Source organism: Liolophura sinensis, chromosome 9 (genome assembly GCF_032854445.1).
Source record: "Liolophura sinensis isolate JHLJ2023 chromosome 9, CUHK_Ljap_v2, whole genome shotgun sequence".
NCBI classification, from domain to species: domain Eukaryota; kingdom Metazoa; phylum Mollusca; class Polyplacophora; order Chitonida; family Chitonidae; genus Liolophura; species Liolophura sinensis.
Genome location: NC_088303.1, coordinates 8,478,049 through 8,499,811, shown reverse-complemented (window position 1 = coordinate 8,499,811; position 21,763 = coordinate 8,478,049). Strand labels below are relative to the sequence as shown.

The window sequence follows — 21,763 nt, the reverse complement described above, 5'->3', positions numbered from 1 at the left end:
GTTGTTAATTTGTCATTTCAATATCTAGGCAAAATTTTATTGGTCATCTTCAGGATACATATCATGTAATATATCAATAAACTAGAGGGGCTATTAAGAAATATAAAATTTTTAAAATACTCAGTTTTACTGGAATATCTGTTTGTTTTCCTTAAAACTAGACTCATCGTTGTATAGTACATTTTCATGTATCCTTCCAGCCATGTGTGTACATACAAGAACATGAAGGTCATAGCCTATATTCACAGATTGCCAAGTCCCCATTCATATTACCTACTTGTACACATATAGCCTAACACAGGTTCCTGTATCAGACTTCACCAGTCATGTGCTACACGGATATTTCTGTATCCCCATACCACTGCCACCTGCATCTGTGGATAAGATTATCTCCCTTTGTTCAGCTATGAAAAAAAATGTTGCTGCTCAAGTAATTCACCAATACATTGTCCTTCTGCTCTGAGTTGGTCAATGATGAGTATTTTGTGGAATAAATTCATCATGTCTATTCAATGATAGGATATGAAAATGTATGGAGACCCATATATTGGATAGGGTCTCATTTAATAATCATGATATGAGGGTAAAACTGATATATACTTCTGCAACCTGTTGATGAATATTTATTTATTTAATTATTTGATTAATGTTTTGTGCAGTACTCAAGAACACTTTACTTACACCATGGCGGCCAGCATTATGGTGGAAGGAAATCAGGAAACCCACAAACATCGCAGATTTGGATGTTTTAAACTGTGTATTAAATTTATAGCATTCTCTCCTGAACAGATGAATCTGACCTATCACCAGTTTCAAGACTACAATATGCAGAAGAGGTCAAACTCTTAGACGGGCCCCAATAGGACAGTTGGTAGAGCGTTTGCTTCGTGAGGCAGTAGATCCAGGGTCAATCCTGGGTTGAGTCACACCGAAGACCTTAAAAGAGGAAGTTAAAATTTTCTCTCTTGGCATTCAGCATGAAAGGGATAGTGCAACGACTGGTTGACCCGTATCAGTATAATGGCTCGGGTGGCGCAGCTTACTTGCCTTCAGTCAGTCATCTCAGTGAAGCAGCACTAGATAAAAGAGCAGTTTAAATCCATCCGGCAACAGGGAGGCACATTACATGCAATGTAAGGGCTCCTTCGTTGTCACATGACTGAGAAAAAGTTAAGTATGACTTTAAACCCCAAGCGCCCACTCACTCAAAATCTTAGCACAAGTACTGACTTACTCTCATAAAGGTGTCGCCGATGATTTTGCGTTTTTCTTCAGGTAACACTGTCGTGTTTAAAGTGTTGGTTTTGCGCTTCCTGCTACTGTTTGTTGGGTCGTCGCTCTTCACTGTGATTGTCGTTGTGCCCGTGTAGAATGTATGAGCCATTGAGACAACTGAAACAGGTACATCAAATTCAGCAACAGTTTCTTTGTTGCTTGACACATTTCCACCATTTCTGGCAGAAAGCTTCATTCATAAATGAAACCAGAGTGCCAAGTATAAACAATTAACCTTTGGCAAGTCAGTGATGAATTTTCCCATGTGTGATTTACATACACGTTGCCTGACTATTCACATCACCCCATGTCAGCTGTCAGTCCAGAAGGAACACATTTATCTGTCTTCAATTCAAACAGAGTAGCAAAAAGGAAATTCCAGATTTCTACTATTTTTACTCAATCACCTGTCAATGACCGCAGAAAAAGAAAATATGACTAAAAAGCCTTTCCCACAGTCGCATCTTGCAAAGACTGGCCATTTTTTTATTTTTATATGGTTGATACAGAAAAATATGAATGAAATTCCATGGGTTTTCCAGCACTAAATTGCAATTTTCAAAGAGAAAATTTTTTTAGGAATTTTAAAGACTATACCAGAGATTGTCTGCAAACAATGATGCAAATCCAGTCAAATTTCTGCATAGTCCAAATCAAACATAAAATATCAGCCTTGTCTGTGTACATGTTACTGTTCAGAATTGGTAATGAAGCTCCTCAGTTTATTACGCAGGTCACATCTTAAATTTTTCAAATTTTAGAACCATTTTAACACTACAGTATAAATAGTACAGGTATTATTGTACTAAAAGGCAATAATTTGAGCTATTCTTGGTTAATACAGAAATTTGATTTGATTGAAAAGAAAGTTTTTTTTGGGCTGTGTTCCTTTTTTGCTCCAAATCTCCAGAATAGCCTATTCTTTCATTTAATGGTGAATTTTTTTTGTCTATCTTTTTTTTCATCTTTAAATACTGTTTATTTAATACTGCAGTTTTTCTGCTTCATTTTCCTTAAGAAAAAGCCAGTTTCTAGTTTAACCTTCTCAGTCCTGTATTGACTTTACACCCAATTTGAGAGGAAGTCAAATTACATTAAGCTACCTTCAAAGTCGCTCTGTTCATTTGAAACACAACCTAATAGAAATGTATAACATCTTTCCTCCAACAGATTCCTTGTTTTGTTTTCCCCCACAACCAAAAAACTTCTAAATTCTGTTCTGAATGGAATTTCTTATAATTCCCTCGATTTGACACCTTTACAATAATACATCTGCAGGAAACAATTGGGGACAGCTACAAGCAATGCCCTATATCATGAATTCCACATAGATTAACTGTGTTTCAACCCTGTTTTGTATTTAAATGAATAAGTAGAACACTGCATCCTGAATACAAGGATAATGAATGGAAACCAAGACACTATCTGTTTGATGCACAATGACCCAGTTTATGTTTAAGAGCCAGAAGAAAATGTGATGTAGCTAGGTAACAGAAAATGTGCCTTGTATAATGCTGTAACCACCAATCGCCCGAAAAACGTTTTGAAAGATAAGACCTATGAATTAAGGTTTCTCACGTTTTGATCGAAGGAAGAAAGATTTACATGAGAAATATTTCATTCCACCAATGTGAGAATCTTTAAGGAGTTTCCAGGAGTTTTTGATCTCAAGGACATTTAAGTACTTGAAAATGGAATTTCGTTTTTCCATGAAATACAATGATGCCAACCCTAATTACGTCCCTAAACAGCCATTACCTTTAGGGTGAAGTCCAATGTTTTTCAGACTTTCCACCACCTTTTTGCTCTCGTTCTTGCGCATGAAGCCGTTGTCAATGTGTACAGCAATCACCTGATCCTCCTTCAGAGCCTTGTGCAACAGAGCGGCGCAAACAGTCGAGTCCACACCCCCGCTCAGCAACATCTGTTATAAATACAAAGAACATGATTCACTATAATAATATTTATATACATGTTTGTGACTCTACAGGTACCCAAGAAATTGGGCAGAGCGCAGAGAAAACCCATCTATGCAGTACTTCTACAGTTGCCGGAAAAAGTGGCCTGCGAAAACCAACATACAGTGTACCTCTATAGGTACAGGAGTAAATGGGCAGAGCCCAGAGAAAACCAACATACATTGTACCTCTATAGGTACCTGAGAAAATGGGCAGAGCTCAGAAAAGACCAATGTATGGTAAATGACCATAGTTTCGCATGTGAGTTTCTGTCGTTTACTTTTGCACAATCTGGCTTGGCATTAAGATGAAAGAAGAGAGCGATTAGCTCTGTGTGCAAGTCCAGGGAGACAGAATTGTTTGACTTGTTATCACATGTGCGCACAACACCGTCACTGGCTTTATTATTATTGTTTTACCTTTCGCCAACAAAAATCACGTGATTGATGGGTAGACACGTGGAAATTTGGAGTCCTGTGATTGTAAGTGGCTTGTATCTACAAGTATCTACTAAAATTTCATTTGAGGGGACTCTATTCAGTATTAAGTAAATTAAGTATTCATGTTTATGAAATATGCATGAGCAGAAATTGACAGTCTTTCAAATTACGCAAGAATGAACAAGAAATGTATAGCTGCAGCTGTGCAAACAGGTGTGTACAAACACACGTGTGTAGGTGTCGCTTTGATCGCAATTTGACATCATCTCATCTACTGGTAAGACTAGTTTGCAAGTATTGATTTGCAGCATGCTAAAATCTGAGACAGCTTTGTATACATAGAACCCTGCATTTTAAAAACGGATATTTGACTTGACACGCCACACGGGAAAAGGTAATGGGTAGTCACGCTTAATCTCCACACAGTTTTCTCCCAAATTCCCGTTTATCACAAAATAATGATAACAAAATAATCAACTTGTTGCGAAGTACTATCATTATTATGATTAAAAGAGAGGAAAACATGAACTGTTGGTGGTAGGATCATAGACTAACTGCTCAGTGAAGCGTGAGCTTGTTTATCACATTCTTGTATAGTCCAATTAATCCCCTGACTAGCCCTGATGCCCTCCTGCGGCGCTCAGTCAGTAACAACCACAATCAACGCAATGAATCCTGGGATACACTTTCTGAGTCCAAGGGCGAAACTTTACATCATTTACTGTACATTTCAATAAGATGACAAGCTTTCATTTTTTTTTCAAAAATATCAGCATTTCCGAACAGCTCAGCTATCGAAACATTTGCCTCCAAAACCGTGACCTTAATCTAGATCATATATCTAAGACAACTGACGTCACACGACGAGTTCCAAGGTGCGAGGAGCGGTGATTTTCGATAATCATATGGAACAAAACATTCAAATTTAGGCTTTTAACGCAAACAGTTGACCTCAAAACTTAACTGACGGTCTTAATCACCATCTTGAACTCGGAGAATGCAACAAAACAGTGTCTACGATGTTTCAAAGTGCTTTATGTTGACTTTGTTTTGGACTTTCTGTGTGATGGTAGATGTGATGTTGAATCTAAAAGTCACAGCGGGATCAATTATTGTGTTGAATGTGGTAAATAGAATGGACTAGATGTAAGAATAATCTTGAGGTACATCAGTTACAAAGCAGCTCATACACACGAGACAACTGTTTGGTGCTCTGCAAAGTAGTAAGGTAATTTTTTACATGTAGGCGTTTAATTTTGTCAAAATCTGACTCTGAGACATGCTACTGTTGTTGACGGTTGAATTTGTGTTCTTATTTTAGGCGTACAGCGTCAAGCGCTTTATTTCTTTTCACCAACCTTTGCAATTTCATGAAGATAATTTTTATGCCTATCCAGTGTACAAAAAAATTAACTGTTTGGTACCAAGAAAGCGGTGGAAACTGATTGACGGTAGCTTTTTTTTTCACGACAAAAAACAATAGAAGTAGTCTGGTATACAGTTGTACTTTTTCATTGGATAAACTTGTCAATGAAGTTCAGGTGACCAATCAAAATTGTGGTTTATTTATATAACGCATGGAATATTGAAAATTTCCACCACTATTATTCACTGACATGGGCAAATCTACACTGCACCTCTACAGGTACTGGAGAAAGTGGGCAGAGGCCAAAGAAAACATATCTACATGTCACTCTACAGGTACCAGAGTAAATGGGCAGAGCCCAGAGAAAACCAATCTACACTGTACCTTCCCAGGTGCATGAGCAAATGGGCAGAGCCCAGAGAAAACCTATCTACACTGTACCTTACCAGGAACATGAGAAAATGTGCAGAGCCCACAGAAAACCAATCTACACTGTACCGCTACACATACATGAGCAAATGTGCAGAGCCCACAGAAAACCAATCTACACTGTACCTCTACACATACATGAGCAAATGGGCAGAGCCAAGAGAAAACCAATCTACACTGTACCTCCCCAGGTACATGAGCAAATGGGCAAAGCCAAGCGAAAACCAATCTACACTGTACATCTACAGGTACATGAGCAAATGGGCAGAGCCAAGCGAAAACCAATCTACACTGTACCTCTACACATACATGAGTAAATGAGTAGAGCCAAGAGAAAACCTATCTACACTGTACCTCCCCAGGTACACGAGCAAATGGGCAGAGCCCAGAGAAAACCAATCTACACTGTACCTTCCCAGGTACATGAGCAAATGGGCAGAGCCAAGCGAAAACCAATCTACACTGTACCTCCCCAGGTACATGAGCAAATGGGCAGAGCCCAGAGAAAACCAATCTACACAGTACCTCCCCAGGTACATGAGCAAATGGGTAGAGCCCAGAGAAAACCAATCTACACTGTACTTCTACACATACATGAGCAAATGGGCAGAGCCAAGAGAAAACCAATCTACACTGTACCTTACCAGGAACATGAGCAAATGTGCAGAGCCCACAGAAAACCAATCTACACTGTACCTCTACACATACATGAGCAAATGGGCAGAGCCAAGAGAAAACCAATCTACACTGTACCTTCCCAGGTACATGAGCAAATGGGCAAAGCCAAGCGAAAACCAATCTACACTGTACATCTACAGGTACATGAGCAAATGGGCAGAGCCAAGCGAAAACCAATCTACACTGTACCTCTACACATACATGAGTAAATGGGTAGAGCCAAGAGAAAACCTATCTACACTGTACCTCTACACATACATGAGTAAATGGGCAGAGCCAAGAGAAAACCGATCTACATATGTCACTCCACAAAAACCCAAGAAAATGGGCAGAGGTCAACTGCACTAATCCTAGACACGTCACTGTGAGCTTTGCACTAAACATTCTTGTGAAGGTTCCGTTCTTGTTGGGTCAAGAATGTAAGCTCGGGTGGGAGTTGTATCAATACCTGTGGATCAGGAAAATCTTCCCTAATGTGATACAGCAGGTATAACAGATAATATCCCTAAAAACATCTGTCTATGTTGTCTTCAGCTGTCTTACCAACACTTTGTGTTCCCCGACAGTTTTGCGTATGTATTCAATGCAGGCCTGCTCTCTACTGGAGATGGTGTACATTCCCTTCAGGCCTACGATGTTGAACAGGAAATTCTGCAACATAGCCTTGCCATTCTCTGTCAGATCAACTTCTGGATGAAACTGGACACCATACAGCTGCATTTTCTCATTAGCTATACCTGGTGAAAAAAAACACAACGAACAGAAAGTTGCTGTAAGATTTATTAATTTGACATTGACTTAACCTGGTCTCAGCAGTTTATTCAACATTGATATGTCCTGTATGTTAAAAGTTAAAGCCTATTTAAAAAGTTGTACGTAACAAATCATAAAATCATAAACAATAGATGTATTATCTGTAAATCCTTCATTGCTCAGTTTTTGTCATTTCACACCTTTCCCTCAGTTCTGTCAGAAGACATGATGTCATACTAGGTCACAATACCCACAGCTGAAGAATTATTTGGTTTTACTCATGCTTAATGGTGTAGTCAAGAGTATATCCCTAATGATGGCTATACAGTTTATGTGAAGATGAAACCAGGGAAAGCTTTCAGAGGAAACATTTTCTTCTGCCACCACTTTAAATAGCTGAATAGAATTACTTGATCTACTGTGCACAAATCCCTTACAAATTTCAAACAGGTCAGTTTAAATTTTAAGCAGTTCATTCAATTCCAGTCCACTTTTCACGCATGTTCCATTAGAAAAAGGCTTCTCATACCATGCCAAATCTACTGCAAAGAAAACAAAATTAATTGTTGTTTATGCAATACTCAAGAATTTTTGTCTTACGTGATGGAAGTCAGTTTTATGGGTTGAGGAAACCAGTTTGCACACGGTACCCCACCACTCTTTGGCAACTTACTCTTTGTCACCTGATATACAGATCTGCACAGCATGCTAGCAGAAGACTAGTTACCTTCCACTAATGTTACACTGTACACTTAGTCACGCAAGCATTGTTGACAGCTTATTATCACTACGGCCCCCACAAACAGTGAGATTGGGCAATCAACAAATTCCATGTCCAGTGCAGGGTTTGACTGTACAAAGATACAAACCTCCTCTGCTAGAAACTAAGCTCAGTTCTCATGCGCACAACTTACCAGCTATAAGAGATCCTGACTCAGCCATCACCTCAAAGTCATCAGCAATTTTCTGGATGCTGTCCCCATGTGTTAATAATACTTCTTGGGATTTCTTTAAGCCTCTGAAACACAACACAGTCAATAGATGCTGAGATTGGGATTTCCTTATGTTTTGCTTTTTTTTTAGTCAAGGCGTTAGTCAGGGATTTTTTGTATTACAGCAGAATACATCCGTATTTCACTTATCAGACAACACAGTAGTACCATAAGAATAGAGAAAAACCCATAAGAAACCATGCAAAGCCCAGAAGAAACCATATAAAGTGCAGGTGCCTGGTAAAACTCCTGACACAAAGTCACAACTGAATTCCAACAATTGTCAAGCATCTACAGTTTGCAGGTAAGCCTCCCTTTACAGCCCACAAGGGCTTTATGAGATGTACAAAACACAACAAACACATACTAACTTAGCTTTTTGTTTTTTTTCATCTTTCCATCTTTTGAACTAAAACCACTTGTGACCTTGTGTTAATTGTATACAACTGTGTTACATATCAGTCCCATTTTGTCAAATGGACCACAGCTGCTTGGTTTCACTCATTTCAACAAATGACATGTTGTACCCTGGGCAAGAACTACTTCGTTTTATTTTCCTAAACAAAGGGCATATCGTGTAATGGGCCACAGCTACTTGGTTTTACATACTTGAACAAAGAGCTTTATGTGCAATGGGACACAGTTGCCTGGTTTTATTTATTTGAACTAAGAGCATTTTGTGCAATGGGTCACAGTTGCCTGGTTTTACATACTTGAACAAAGGGCATTATGTGCAATGGGCCACTGTTGCCTAGTTTTACTGATTTGAACTAAGGGCATTTTGAGCAATGGGCCACAGTTGCCTGGTTTTATTTATTTGAACTAAGAGCATTTTGTGCAATGGGCCACAGTTGCCTGGTTTTACATACTTGAACAAAGGGCATTATGTGCAATGGGCCACAGTTGCCTGGTTTTATTTATTTGAACTAAGAGCTTTTTGTGCAATGGGCCACAGTTGCCTGGTTTTACTTACTTAAACAAAGGGCATTATGTGCAACGGGCCACAGTTGCCTAGTTTTACTTATTTGAACTAAGGGCATTTTGAGCAATGGGCCACAGCTGCTTGGTTTTACTTACTTGAACAAAGGGCATTATGTGCAATGGGCCAAAGTTTCCCGGTTTTACTTACTTGAACTAAGGGCATTTGTTCAGTTATTTACTTGAACAAAGGGCATTATGTGCAGTGGACCACAGCTGCCTGGTTTTACTTACATGTACATTAACAAATGGCATGTTGTGCTGTGAGCAATAACTGGTTGGTTTTACTTACTTGAACAAAGGGCATTTTGTGCAATGGGCCACAGTTGCCTACTCTTGCTTACTTGAACAAAGGGCATTTTGTGCAATGGGCCACAGCTATCTGGTTTTCTTACTTGAACATACAGCATTTTGTGCAATGGGCCATGGTTCTCTAGTTTACTTACTTGAACAAATGGCATTTTGTGCAATGGGCCACAGCTGTCTAGTTTACGCACTTCAACAAAGGGCATTTTGTAAATGGGCCACAGTTGCCTGGGTTTTACTTACTTGAACAAAAGGCATTTTGAGCAATGGACCACAGCTGTCTAGTTTACGCACTTCAACAAAGGGCATTTTGAGAAATGGGTCACAGATGCTTGGTTTTACTTACATGTACTTGAACAGAGGACATTTTACTTGAACAAAGAGCATTCTGTGCAATGGGCTCAAGCTGCCTGGTTTTACTTACTTGAACAAGAGGCAATTTGTGTAATGGGCCACAGCTGCTTGGTTTTACTTATTTGAACAAAGGGCATTTTGTGCAATGGGCCATGGCTGTCTAGTTTACTTGCTTGAACAAAGAACATTATGCACAATGGGCCACAGCTGTCTAGTTTACTTACTTGAACAAAAAAGCATTTTGTGCATTGGACCACAGCTGTCTAGTTTTACTTCAACTAAGAGCATTTTGTGCAATGGGCCACAGTTGCCTGGTTTTACTTACTTGAACAAAGGGTATTTTGTACAATGGGCCACAACTGCTTGGTTCTACTTACATGTACCTGAACAAAGGGCATTTTGTGTAATGAGCCACAGCTGCTTGGTTTTACTTACTTGAATAAAAGCATTTTGTGCAATGGGCCACACCTGCTTGGTTTTACTTACCTGTACTTGAACAATGGGCATTTTGTGCAATAGGGCACAGCTGCTTGGTTTTACTTACTTGAACAAAGGGCATTTTGTGCAATGGGCCACAGCTGTCTAGTTTACTTACTTTAACAAAAGGCATTTTTACAATAGGCCACAACTGCTTGGTTTTTACATGTACTTGAACAAAGGGCATTTTGTACTATAGGGCAGAGCTGCCTGGTTTTACTTACATGTACTTGAACAGAGGGCAATTTACTTGAACAAAGGGCATTTTGTGCAATGGACCACAGCTATCTAGTTTACTTACTTGAATAAAAAGTATTTTGTGTAATGGGCCAAAGCTTCTTGGTTTGACTTACATGTACTTTAACAAAAGTGCAATGCGGCACAGCTGCTTGGTTTGACTTACTTGAACAAAGGGCACTTTGTGTTGATTTCTATCACAAACTGACCGTCTTCTCTGGTGGAATTCTTTGTTACAGAGCCATTGAACTCCTTGTTCATCATCTAGTGGTTAGGAAAAGAATACAATTAAAAATTCTATTAGTTATGAAAAACCTATCATGAAAGCGGACTTTCATTTGACCACTTCATGGGAAGAACAAGGCATTCAGAGATTACTAGTAGCTCGCCTGATAGAGCAGTTTATAAAACTGCATAATGTTCTAGTCATGTGATATATTCAAATACTGAACTCTAAGTACAACAATTGAAACCATCCACAGATAGTATCTTCTAATTATATAGTGCTAAGATCTTGCCATGAGATCAACATAAAAGATCAAAATTATCATACTGTCACAACTAAGACTGTTTATCGTATGTGTAATGATTGCAAAGCACTGACTTCACATGATATGGAGTTTTAAATCATTGTGGTGGTAAAAGACACTGTGGGGGAGTTAGTGCACAACTTTACAACTTTACCACAAGTGTCTTTGATATGCAAATCACAAACTAAATTTAGCAATGGGAGGAAACTAACATTGTGAATAGCTGAGCAAAATGTTCAGCTGAGGTAAAAGACTTCTGTAATCTTTGATATGCAAATCACTATACGGATGATTGGTTATCTGTGTACTATTGGTGGCCACTGCAACCCTAAAATTGGCCCAAACTGTAACCAAATTGGCCATTGGCAGCATCGGATCCCCCTTTCACATTACCTCTCCTCACTTTGTAAGATGAGCTAAACAGACGTTTAAGTAGATTCGATGATGTGCAAGCACTGTCTTGTAATACTTGAAAGGAAAATGTTCACTTTATTTGATACACAACGTTTTAATAATTGTAAAATATCAGGGTCACCTTCACAAAGCTTTGCAACACAAATTTTGCAAAACATTTCTTGCAAAAAACATTATACATGGTAATGATGAAGCTGAAGCATCACCACATCAATGTAAAAGGTTCCCCTAGCTGTCGATCCACATAATTATCCCGGCATGAAGATCAATAGCTTTCAAGTAGGAAGTTAAACCCTTTACATTTACGTAGTGATGCCTCGACTTCATTATCACTATTGAACCCACATATAACTGTGAGTCTTATGCAGTATATAATGTACAGTTTGGTGTTCTGACGTTAAGAAAGGAAACCAAAATTCCTACAAATAAAAGATGACTGGAAAGGGAGACCCTTCTTGCCAGTGTGGCTTGACTCTGGCTCAACTTTCACCACTTGCCCCAGAGCCACTGATCGGTTTACTCCGATCAAGCATACCTTTTGGCTTGAAGTCCATAGCATATTCCTTCAACCTTTAACCTTTATCCGTAACAAATCACAGACACTTGTAGGTAGTGATGTGTATCCCGTCCTGACTCAGACAGAAGTACACAGTCCTGACTGTCACTGGTCCGGAGAATAAACCCAAAACATTAATGCCGATGCCATCATCTTAGTAGCTGCATCACCGCAGTGGTCTCCCTTGTACTCAGAAAGGGCCATTCTGGGATACCAATTTCATAAAGGTGCTCTTGCAGCTGAGTCGAGATGGGACACGTATCAAGACTTGCGTGTGAGATTTGTCACAGTTAAAGGCAGAGAAGAAATAGTATGGACTTCGAGCCAAAAGGCATGCTTCATCTGAGGTAAACAAGCTATGCTTCTATGGCTAATAGAACAAGACATACAGAGAATTACGGTAGCGTGTCTGATTGAGCAGTTTGAAAAACTGCCAAATGTTCAAGTCATGTGATACGTTCAAATATTGCCCTTTAAACCAAAATAAAAAAGAATGATTGACACTGTCATACACAGATGTTATTCTCTAATTAGATAGTGCTGCCGTTTCCTGCCGTTAAATCAACACTGAAGGCCAAAATTATTATACAGTCGAGTGAGTAAGGATTTCAGAGCAGTAACTTTGTAAGCTATGGAGTTCTTGCATAAATTTACCGCTTAGGTCTTTGATATGCAAATCATGAAATGCACTTGGCAATTCATGCACTATGCGTGGCAAATGTAACCCTGGGAATGGCTGAGGAATGGATGAGCTATGAGGTGAAAACTTCCTTGGTCTCTGATATGCAAATCCCTACAAGAATTGGCTATCTGTGTACGATGCCTGGCCACAGCAACCCAAAGACTGGCCAAAAACTGTAACCAAACAGGACACCGACACCACCAGCATCTGATCCCCACTCTCACAATACCTCTCCTTACTACCTACAGTCTAAAAAGCGAAGCCAAAGACGCATGCAGGATCTACAGAAAGGAGGTTATACATTTTTACACATGCATTTGAATCAAAAATCATGATAGATGAGGTCCTTTCTTCAAGCTGACAGAATATCAGTCTCAAATTTTATCACTTTGTGCCATTTAACATAATTCTGGAAAGAAGGAAAAGTTGATTTTACTTGTACAAGACCCAGGTTTTACCTGCATGCCGTAGCAGATTCCCAGGACAGGTAATCCACAGGTGAAAATCTCTGGATCGTAGCGAGGTGCATCTTCAGCGTACACAGAACTTGGGCCGCCTGATATAATGATGGCTCTGTAAAGACACTCATAAAGTGTGATCAAGGAGTCTCGGTAGCAGTGATGACAAGATCAATTTTTCCTCAATGATAATCTTATTATTCATTTATTGCATAGGTGTTAAAACGTTTAATACTATGCTGAACAGCATTTCGCTCATATGCCCACAACAGACCTTTATGTGCCGCGGGAAATGGCATACCAGTAGTAAAACTACCCTTTGCCAGGAACCTTGTAAAACTCCTGACTTCAACAAAGTCTAACCTTCAAGACCCGGATTTGAACATATGACCTCACTCATCAAGGGCCCAACAGTCACAGCAAGTCAGAGCTTAAACCATCTGAGAAAGCAAGACACCTTAACAATGATTCACCAATACAGAAATGTTCACTACAATTAAGTTCTACCATAGAAATTCTCAAAATCAGATGTACAAACCGAAATAGCGCAATTTTTGTCAAGGAATGAGAGGAGGAACAACTCACCTGTATCCTTTTTCTTTGATGAGGAACGCTGGGGTGTCCAGTGGCAAGATTTCAGACTCCACTGACAGCTCGCGTACCTTTCTGTCAATAACCTGCAAAGATAAGAATAATTTTAACAAACCTTTCTCAGGCCGAGCAATCAATACTGTCTTCACTCTGACCATCAAGTCAGGTCAATGAAGTTAAGTGTTCAAATCAGGCTGTTACTGACTCAGCTTGGTGTGAATGAGGTTGTGTATTCCTAATAAACAATGTTTAGGATCAAAATGGGCTAGACTTCATCATGCAGACAGCGTCTAAGGTCAGTTGATCTACATGTACATGAAGGCGATCCTCAGACATCTGCCTCCTACTTCTCAGAAACATCACCCCACTTCTAAAGATAATGTATGTTTCTACACACACCTTGCCATATTGCGCCCCTGCATCCAGTATTACAATCTTTTCTTGCACTGTGACCTCTCCATTGACATGATTAGCTAATGACGACCCATTCATGGTTATGTCTGAAACATAAAACAAAAAAGTTGTACACTCTTCTGTGAAAACACAAAAATGTTACTCAATATACTTCCACACTGTTTATAAGAAGATTACGATTAACCTATCATTATTTATCTACCTTTATATTTTTTCCTCTTTTTTTGGGAGGGGTGGGTGGCGGGTGGGATGGACTTTGCGAGTCCTTTAACATTATTTTATCTTTGGCCTATCTCAAGCAGTGTCTTTTGGTATATGAACACTGTAGTGGGCAAATCTGAAAACTGGCACATGAAGTGTTGTCAATGTCAAATTAAAACAACTGACTTGCCAGAAATGTTGATGATTTTTAGGTGCACATAATGTCTCTTGCAATTTAGCCTTAGCTCGGAGTGCCAGGCAAGAAAGTGCTAGCAGACTATCGCTTGAACTTAAATATCCGTCTAGTTGTGCCTTTGATGCTATGGATTTATTTATTGTTTTACACCACACTCAAAAATATTTCATCAATATGATGGCAGCCAGCATTATGATGGGAATAAACTGAGCAAAGCATGGATTGGAAAACATATGACCATCTACTGGTCACTGCCAGACCTTTCCACGTACGACCGGAGAGGAAAACGGCATAAGTTTGACCTTGAACTCACACTGACTACATTATTCAGAGGCTTCTAGGTGATTGTGCTGTCAAGCTAACCACTAGGTTAACAGAGGACCCTATAGATGCTAAGGAGATTCAAACTACAAGACATGAAAATTGTGTCTAATTAGTGATGATGAAGCAAGCTAGTCAGACCATGTCACAAAATTTGGACACTTTCTGATGAAGTAAGAGAGGCAGGCATCTTTTCCATGAGAACACTAATGCAACAAGACTAAAAGGACTATAAGTTGTTAAACATAGATGAAACAAAAGAATATGCTGGGTAATTTAGTATTAGCAATGTTTAATAGCTCTTAATCATTCTAAATGGAGCAACTTAATACAAGGGCTGCATCATGGTATTTGAAACACTTTACCAGTTTTATTTAACATTGTTAATCCCAACAAATATAGATTTTATAATAAACCTGAGCAGCATTTCGGGAAATGCATCCGAGATCTTACAAGATGTTCATGTAACAGTGAAAAGACACTGGCTTATTTATCAACATGAATGTAACAACTAGGTCCTATCAAATATAAGAATGGCAGTACTGCCCATATAAGAATATACAGTAAAACCTACGTCGTGTGTAATGCCTAATGGCAGACCAATTCGCATCTCTGTAATACTAAAGTGGGTTGTTGCCAACTGACCGTGTCATTTAACCATTGTAATGTAACATCCACTGTTTACACTCTGTTTTAAATTGAATAACCCGATACCTTTCATCTCTACGCTATTTAAGAGGGCCTCCAAGGCTTCAGGAAAAGCAACGTGTCAAACTCCGCTAAATTGCGCTCTGTAAACAGATTCAATTCAACAACATTAGTTGTTGTTGTTGTACATAACTCTGGTCTTGGTATGATTGACAACACAGGTGCAGAAAAAATGCATCAACAAAGCTTCAACAGTAAAAGATCCTGCAACTGTGTGCCACTTCCAAACTGATGTTAAACTGAACTATGTTATGGTGTGTGGTGACGTAGTCATTAACGCTCACCGTCGGAGTCTGCTGTCCGACCACCACAGCAACTGCCCAGTGTCCGCGAGAAAAACCGGCCCAACATGCACATGCATTTCTTCGGGCATGCGTACTCAGCATCGGGTGATTTACAAGGTTATTGGATAAAATCTGACATTGAAGAAATCTTATATATGAACACCAGAATACCACTTAAAATTCATTGATTTTTAATGTTAACGTTATGTGAAAACGTTGTATATTCATTTCACTTTCACTGGTTGCTATGTAGACTCTACGTAGTTGTAGCAACAATCCGCCATTGCTAGTTTTCACATTTTTGCACTCGGATTTGCTGAATTTCCTCGGGGAAATTTTCAGGACATGGAAGCGGCGTGACAAATCGAGACTTGGCAATTCGGAAGACCTCGGTCGTTGTGGTAATTTTCTGATGCTGTCTGTAAACTGTCACACAAATGCACGTTAACTGTGGCCCAGTAGCTTCGCCACCCATACATGTTTGTTTGACCTAGTGCTATGTCTTGAAATTCTACAGCTGAGATGGTCTCGTCTCGCCATACTGACAGGCACAGCTTAGACCATGCATTCAGTAGTCATTCCATTCACCGTCTGGTGATTTCATATGTAGAAATACCATATAATACGCGTGTGAACAGCGCTGATGTGTAATGCGGTCAACGGAATCTGATTGATGATTTGTTTTACGCCGCAAAAGACGTAGGCCTATGTGTGTTTTGTGACTACATGTCTCTTAGGTTCAAATCCATACGAGTATGGGTAGTTTTGACTTGTCGTTAATTTGAAGATGGGGAATAACACATGTATATATGCATAACTGAGTTTAAGGCCTTCCTTAGTCGTTGGAATTTGGTGACTTTATTTGATGGTAGCTCGATACCATGCAGTCGGCTACCATCACTAGTCTGTAGGCGGGCTATTATAAAGTTATTCTGTGTCTTCTGTGTCGACTGAAGTGGATATCTGTCAACATCTACCAATCAAAATTTAAGCACTTGACCCTCATTGGACGTACTCTTATAATGTGCCTCTTGACAAACATTTAGCTTTTGATGTGTGAAATTGCGTGGTCGAATCCACGTGTAGCTATATCTAACGTGCATGCAAACTTGGTATAGCCTAAGCTGTTGTTTTACGTCAGGTACATAGAAGTGCGGTGTTCATCTGGACTATTATAAAAGTGACATATTTTAAATACGGTTTACGTTAGTGCTGTTTCCTGAATTTAAAAAATAGTGTATATTGTTAGCTATACAAAAACTCGGTTTTGCATCCAGGTTGAGGTGTCTTTCCATTTTCTTTCCCGTTCATCAGTGTTTTTGCTCATAGCCAAGGGCTTTTTGAGATTCTCACAAGCCTTGTTTCATAACCAGTGTACATTCCAGGCATGGGTGTTATGTCATACATGTCAATGATGTAATGGCATACGGGCCGTGATATAATACCGCACGTCACATGGGATGTGCCTTCACTACCATCCTTTATATTTGCAGTTCATCGACGTGTAAATCGAAGCTGAAAGCTTAGTTCAAGAATGGATGATCCTAAGATCGATTCTCTCACAGATCGCCCACGGGCGCCAAATGTACCATACACCGTTCTAAGCGATGAGCAAGTGAAAAATATGAAGAAGGTAAAGATATCCTTAATTTGACACCCTGTTCATAATTATCACACTCACATTCTACAGCACTTATTCGTGGACAAGACCTGTTTATATTGAATTTAATTTTCGCTGTCTGTAGACTTTTATTTACCCCACTGTGTATAATAACTGCTTGAAACTTAAAGAATACGTTCACTAAATAATAGTAAGATGTATTCCAATTCCCAACCCCTACTACCTCCGGCACACAAGAGTGTATCCTACTAGTACACGGTATGGCAGTGAAAATACATGCTCACATGCAGATTCAATTTCTGACCATGCACTACCCATAATTTATTACACCTTAGGTATCGTTGAGGTTGTGCTACATGCTTTGATAACTATGTTGATGAGATTTTTCTGCAGATTCCAACGCTCTGACATATTGCTTGGGTTTGGTGATAATAGGTGATCAAAGACCCATTTGTGCAGTCTAATGTTCGCATAGCTGTACATCAGATGTGGGAGCTTGTCATAGATCGGTGGCTTTCCTGGGTACTCTGGTTTCCTACAACCATTTACTGACATCCATTGTATAAGTGAAATATTCTTCAGCATGGTGTTAGACGACATTGAAATAAATAAGTAAATAAAGCGCCTGAGTTTTTTTCATACGTGTTTTTGACTGAAGAAACTTTCAATCCATTAATTAAACATGTACAGTTAGATTTCGTTCGATTCGTAGGCCACAAATTCATTAAACCTCACTTTCTTTGAAGATACTAAACTTGTAGTTCATGATAAATGTACAGAAAACTAATTTCACCCGTCAGGTTACCTTTATGTCTGAACCTCACACGCAGAATCATGCGACTCACACTTGAAATTATGGAACATGCCGTGACTCTTCAGAGAAGAAAGCAAGATGGCCATGTATAAAATGTTACTGTGCCATATCGCAGTCTGAATAAAGGCAGAGGGATCGACGCTATTTTGGGATGAGGCAGAATCACGTTGAAAGACAGCAACGAATCATTCGGATTTAGCCATGGATGAACTCGTATCAGCTAAATCCGGTCATATTTTAGTGGATTACGCGTTTCCTTTAAAGAAAGGACTTGATGCAGTGTGGTGTTAAAAAGCAGCAAGTAAAATAAAGCTGAATAGAACGATCGAAAGAAAGGACTCGATGCAGTATGATGCTAAATAACAGCAAGTAAAATAAAGCTGAGTAGAACCATCTGAAGACAGGACGAAGAAAATAACAGCAAGTAAAATAAAGCTGAGTAGAACAATCTAAAGAAAGGACTCTATGCAGTATGATGCTAAATAACAGCAAGTAAAATGACGCAGGAGCATCCCACCAGTGCTGTCGCTATGAGTTTAAGTCCAGCTCATGCTGACTTCCTCTCCAACCGTACGTGGAAAGGTCTGTTAGCAACCTGCGGATGGTTGTGGGTTTCCCTCGGTCTTTGGTCACTTTCCTCCTACAATAATGCTGGCCGCCGTCATATGTGATATTTTCTTGCGTACGGCATAAACATCCATCAATCAAATAAATAAATAAATAAAAGCAATTAATGAAATCGCACGAATCGTCATATGTGATCACTCCTTAAAGACACGTAATTAGGGGCATATACGTCATTTATATATTAATACAGAATTCCGCAAAAAAATAATCACACTGAACTATGATCTTCTGCTTGTAATCTAGGACCCGAGTCCCCATTTTCGCATAGTCAAACCCATACAGTTCGACAACAAACGGCACTATGTGGACCGTTACGCCTACTGTACTAATGCTCAGGTCGTGCGGGGAATGTCCCGGAACCACCCCCATTGCTGGATCGACTACCAAAAAGTCCGGGACGCTCCGACGCCTTATCACACCAGCCGACTTGGATCCACAGTCAAATGGGGACCCATTACCGCAGGTAAGAAAGAGTTTAACTGAATGCAATAAGTCGAGTTAATTAATTTTTGACAATTTCTTCCATGGAACATCCACTGCTTCTGGTGTTTTGTTTCGCACCTGCCTAGGTCGAATTTTGATTTACACCGAACCAAGAGGCGTTTATGTATCGTTTAGAACTACACTGTCATTTTCATGGTTATTTAAATTTCAGTTTAGTTTTAGTGTTGTGTTCTTATATTTAACGTGTGTCTCGTTCCCTTCAGGCAGAAGAACGTATCAACATTACATGTCAGAGGAGCCTCATAGCTTTACAATGATTGATATGTACCGCCGACCCCCCACCAACACCCCAGGTCTAGTCACGATGGCGTACGGCCGCCCGGGGGAGGGGTATTACTCACAGAGACGCCCAGGTATGTCTGATGGGTCAAGTCTTTACAAGTTCCTCGTCAGCCTCAACAAACTATTAGTTTCATCTGTCTTGTTATAGCTCAGCCATTTGAAAACAACATTTTCTTCTCAATGCTTTTCTTCGTAACTTCATTAAAAAAAATAATAATGAATTCATTAAAAATATTCATTAGAAACGCCAGTCCTATTGAATTGTGGGATTTTAGCATTGATATCACACGTCTGAATGAGTCGGATACTCAAGAGTGTTATTGATTTCGCATTTGAGCTTTATTCAGATGATGAAATAAGGGAGCAGGTAATGGCCGCATGACTAAAGTTTGTGCCTTTCAATCGATAAATCAACCGAGACATGAGTTCAATTCCATTCTCGGACAAAGAATATTCACGATAATTCCATTGCTTCCATTGTTCTTGAGGCCCAGCTGGTGGGAAGAAGCGACCGAGGGCGACTTATTGTACGGAAGTTCTCACATGACTTGCCAAACTTTGGCGGTTTACTCTGCACATTTTGCGATTTCCTCCAGCCATATAACTGGCCACCATTGTATGTGTGAAAAAATTTCGAGTAGGCTGTAGCATTCAACGACAATCATAACAACTTCTTCTACTCAATGTATCAGGGTATTCATGATTCACTTGTCAACATGGAACTTACTGCTTGTACCGGTGTAAGCATGCGCTTTGCTGTCTGGTCGGTCCATGTGCACTAAGCGGCCCAGTTTGTCGTCAGTGCACCTGTCACGTGAAGTATCGTCTGGCTTTACGAGTCTCATCGTATCTGTCAACAAGAGAAAAAACTTCAAAAGCTGAATACTGATGTCTTGGTAACCGTTTTCATTATCATAGAAACTTCCAGTGTAATAGCTACTATAACAGATAAGAAACACTTTCATATCTTCAATTCAATGCTGGCCCATATGAACATTGAATGATTGAACTAAACCGATCTGCGTTTCAACTGACTGTTTAGATCTTTAGCTAAAATAATGTTCTTTTCACGCGCTATATTTAAATGGTCATTCATATGGCACCAACATTGTTGTTTCAGATTCGACCACCTGGTTTGGATCCACTGTGCCCCTGAACAGGACTAGTATCTTGCAGAATGTCCAGCACAAAACATTTGCGGAGTACCGGGATCTGAAGACGCGGAATGACTGTAGTATATTGTCACGCCGTGGACAGTGGCCCGAGTACAGCGAGTACTCCGATAAGTACTGCCTCCAATCGAAGATGGCACCTAAACTAAACACGTAAGTTGAGAGTGATTGCTTTAGCACGATGATATGAAACCGTGGCGTATGAAAGGCCCGGTAGTTTTTTCACGGCAGCCTGTCGGCGCCTGCCGACTGAGGTCGCCTGTTCGAATCCAGACTGTTCTCCTTTGATTTTGGAATTTTCATGCTTATCGCGAATTGGTAGGTATCCTAAATGTTAGTCAAAGGCATGGCGTACGATTTAGCAGTTACTTTTCTGGACGGCATCCCAAAGCCAGTCTCTTTAGTATGTAAGGTCTAGACCTGAAAGGAAACTGGAAAGCGCAATATTTCTTAGACGGTTGAATTTGGCCCAATAAAAGTTAATTTTTGGGGGCTCGTAATGACTCAAGGTACATGTGTGAACAGACATTTTTGGTATATTTGGTCATGGCTTTGGAATTTTTGGCCATGGCAAACAGCCAAAATTTGCCTTGTAACCTTGTTTTTAAAATCACAAAATTTCTGCAACACCCAATGAGAACTTTTCCTTTTACAGCACCTAAGGCTTTCAAAAATTTTTCAAGAAAACGGAAGAAAAGTAATAAAAATCCCAACAATTCCAATAGGTGTCCACCTAAAAATTCGTAAGTAATCACGTCACTTATATGTTTCATTTAAACGCCTAATATATACTGGACTTCTGGACAATCTGATGACCATCCGTACGTCTTCTATATGTCTTGTCTTTGTTTCCAAATCCTCTCAGGCTTGAGCGGAACAAACTGCACGTGCAACAACAGTTAACAGCAATCTGAGAGGAGCAACATGGGCACTGTGAAGAGATATAGTCATTTACAGTATCTTTTATTTATTTGAACACAAAACTTCATATATATGATATATAAAGCTTACCTGTTTGATATGGGTGAAAACGAGAACGTGACCTCCATGATTGAAGACGTGACCTTCTCAGTGATTGGTGAAAACGGAGATCACGTGAGTTTTTAATTTCTTTGCGTTCGGAAGGATCCAGTGGAAACAAATCT

At 39.6% G+C, this 21,763-nt stretch overlaps 2 protein-coding genes across 4 annotated transcripts in view; one reads left to right on the top strand and one right to left on the bottom strand.

The window, feature by feature from the left end:
* LOC135475979 (GMP synthase [glutamine-hydrolyzing]-like) overlaps nucleotides 1-21,763 on the bottom strand; it is a 32,402-nt gene extending 10,639 nt beyond the window's left edge. The window contains exons 1-10 of one of the 2 annotated variants that reach the window (XM_064755959.1): nucleotides 21,630-21,763; nucleotides 20,174-20,296; nucleotides 13,874-13,974; nucleotides 13,469-13,560; nucleotides 12,884-12,998; nucleotides 10,410-10,507; nucleotides 7,814-7,917; nucleotides 6,690-6,883; nucleotides 3,034-3,199; nucleotides 1,235-1,392 (exon numbers count right to left, since the gene is read on the bottom strand). In XM_064755959.1, coding sequence (XP_064612029.1) covers nucleotides 1,235-1,392; nucleotides 3,034-3,199; nucleotides 6,690-6,883; nucleotides 7,814-7,917; nucleotides 10,410-10,507; nucleotides 12,884-12,998; nucleotides 13,469-13,560; nucleotides 13,874-13,974; nucleotides 20,174-20,291 — 1,146 coding nt within the window. In that variant the 5' untranslated portion in view covers nucleotides 20,292-20,296; nucleotides 21,630-21,763. Of the gene's footprint in view, nucleotides 1-1,234; nucleotides 1,393-3,033; nucleotides 3,200-6,689; nucleotides 6,884-7,813; nucleotides 7,918-10,409; nucleotides 10,508-12,883; nucleotides 12,999-13,468; nucleotides 13,561-13,873; nucleotides 13,975-15,598; nucleotides 15,675-20,173; nucleotides 20,297-21,629 lie in introns of those variants that run through there. The other variant, XM_064755960.1, reaches the window with a different exon arrangement.
* LOC135475981 (uncharacterized) lies at nucleotides 15,869-21,636 on the top strand. Of its 2 annotated transcripts, none has more exons than XM_064755961.1 (6): nucleotides 15,869-15,999; nucleotides 17,092-17,231; nucleotides 18,904-19,123; nucleotides 19,368-19,517; nucleotides 20,567-20,771; nucleotides 21,484-21,636. In XM_064755961.1, the coding sequence occupies exons 2-6, from the start codon at nucleotides 17,133-17,135 to the stop codon at nucleotides 21,530-21,532; spliced, it is 723 nt and encodes a 240-aa protein (XP_064612031.1). In that variant the 5' UTR covers nucleotides 15,869-15,999; nucleotides 17,092-17,132; the 3' UTR covers nucleotides 21,533-21,636. The 2 variants fall into 2 exon arrangements, with proteins under 2 accessions (XP_064612031.1, XP_064612032.1); XM_064755962.1 differs by lacking the exon at nucleotides 21,484-21,636 and adding an exon at nucleotides 21,274-21,463.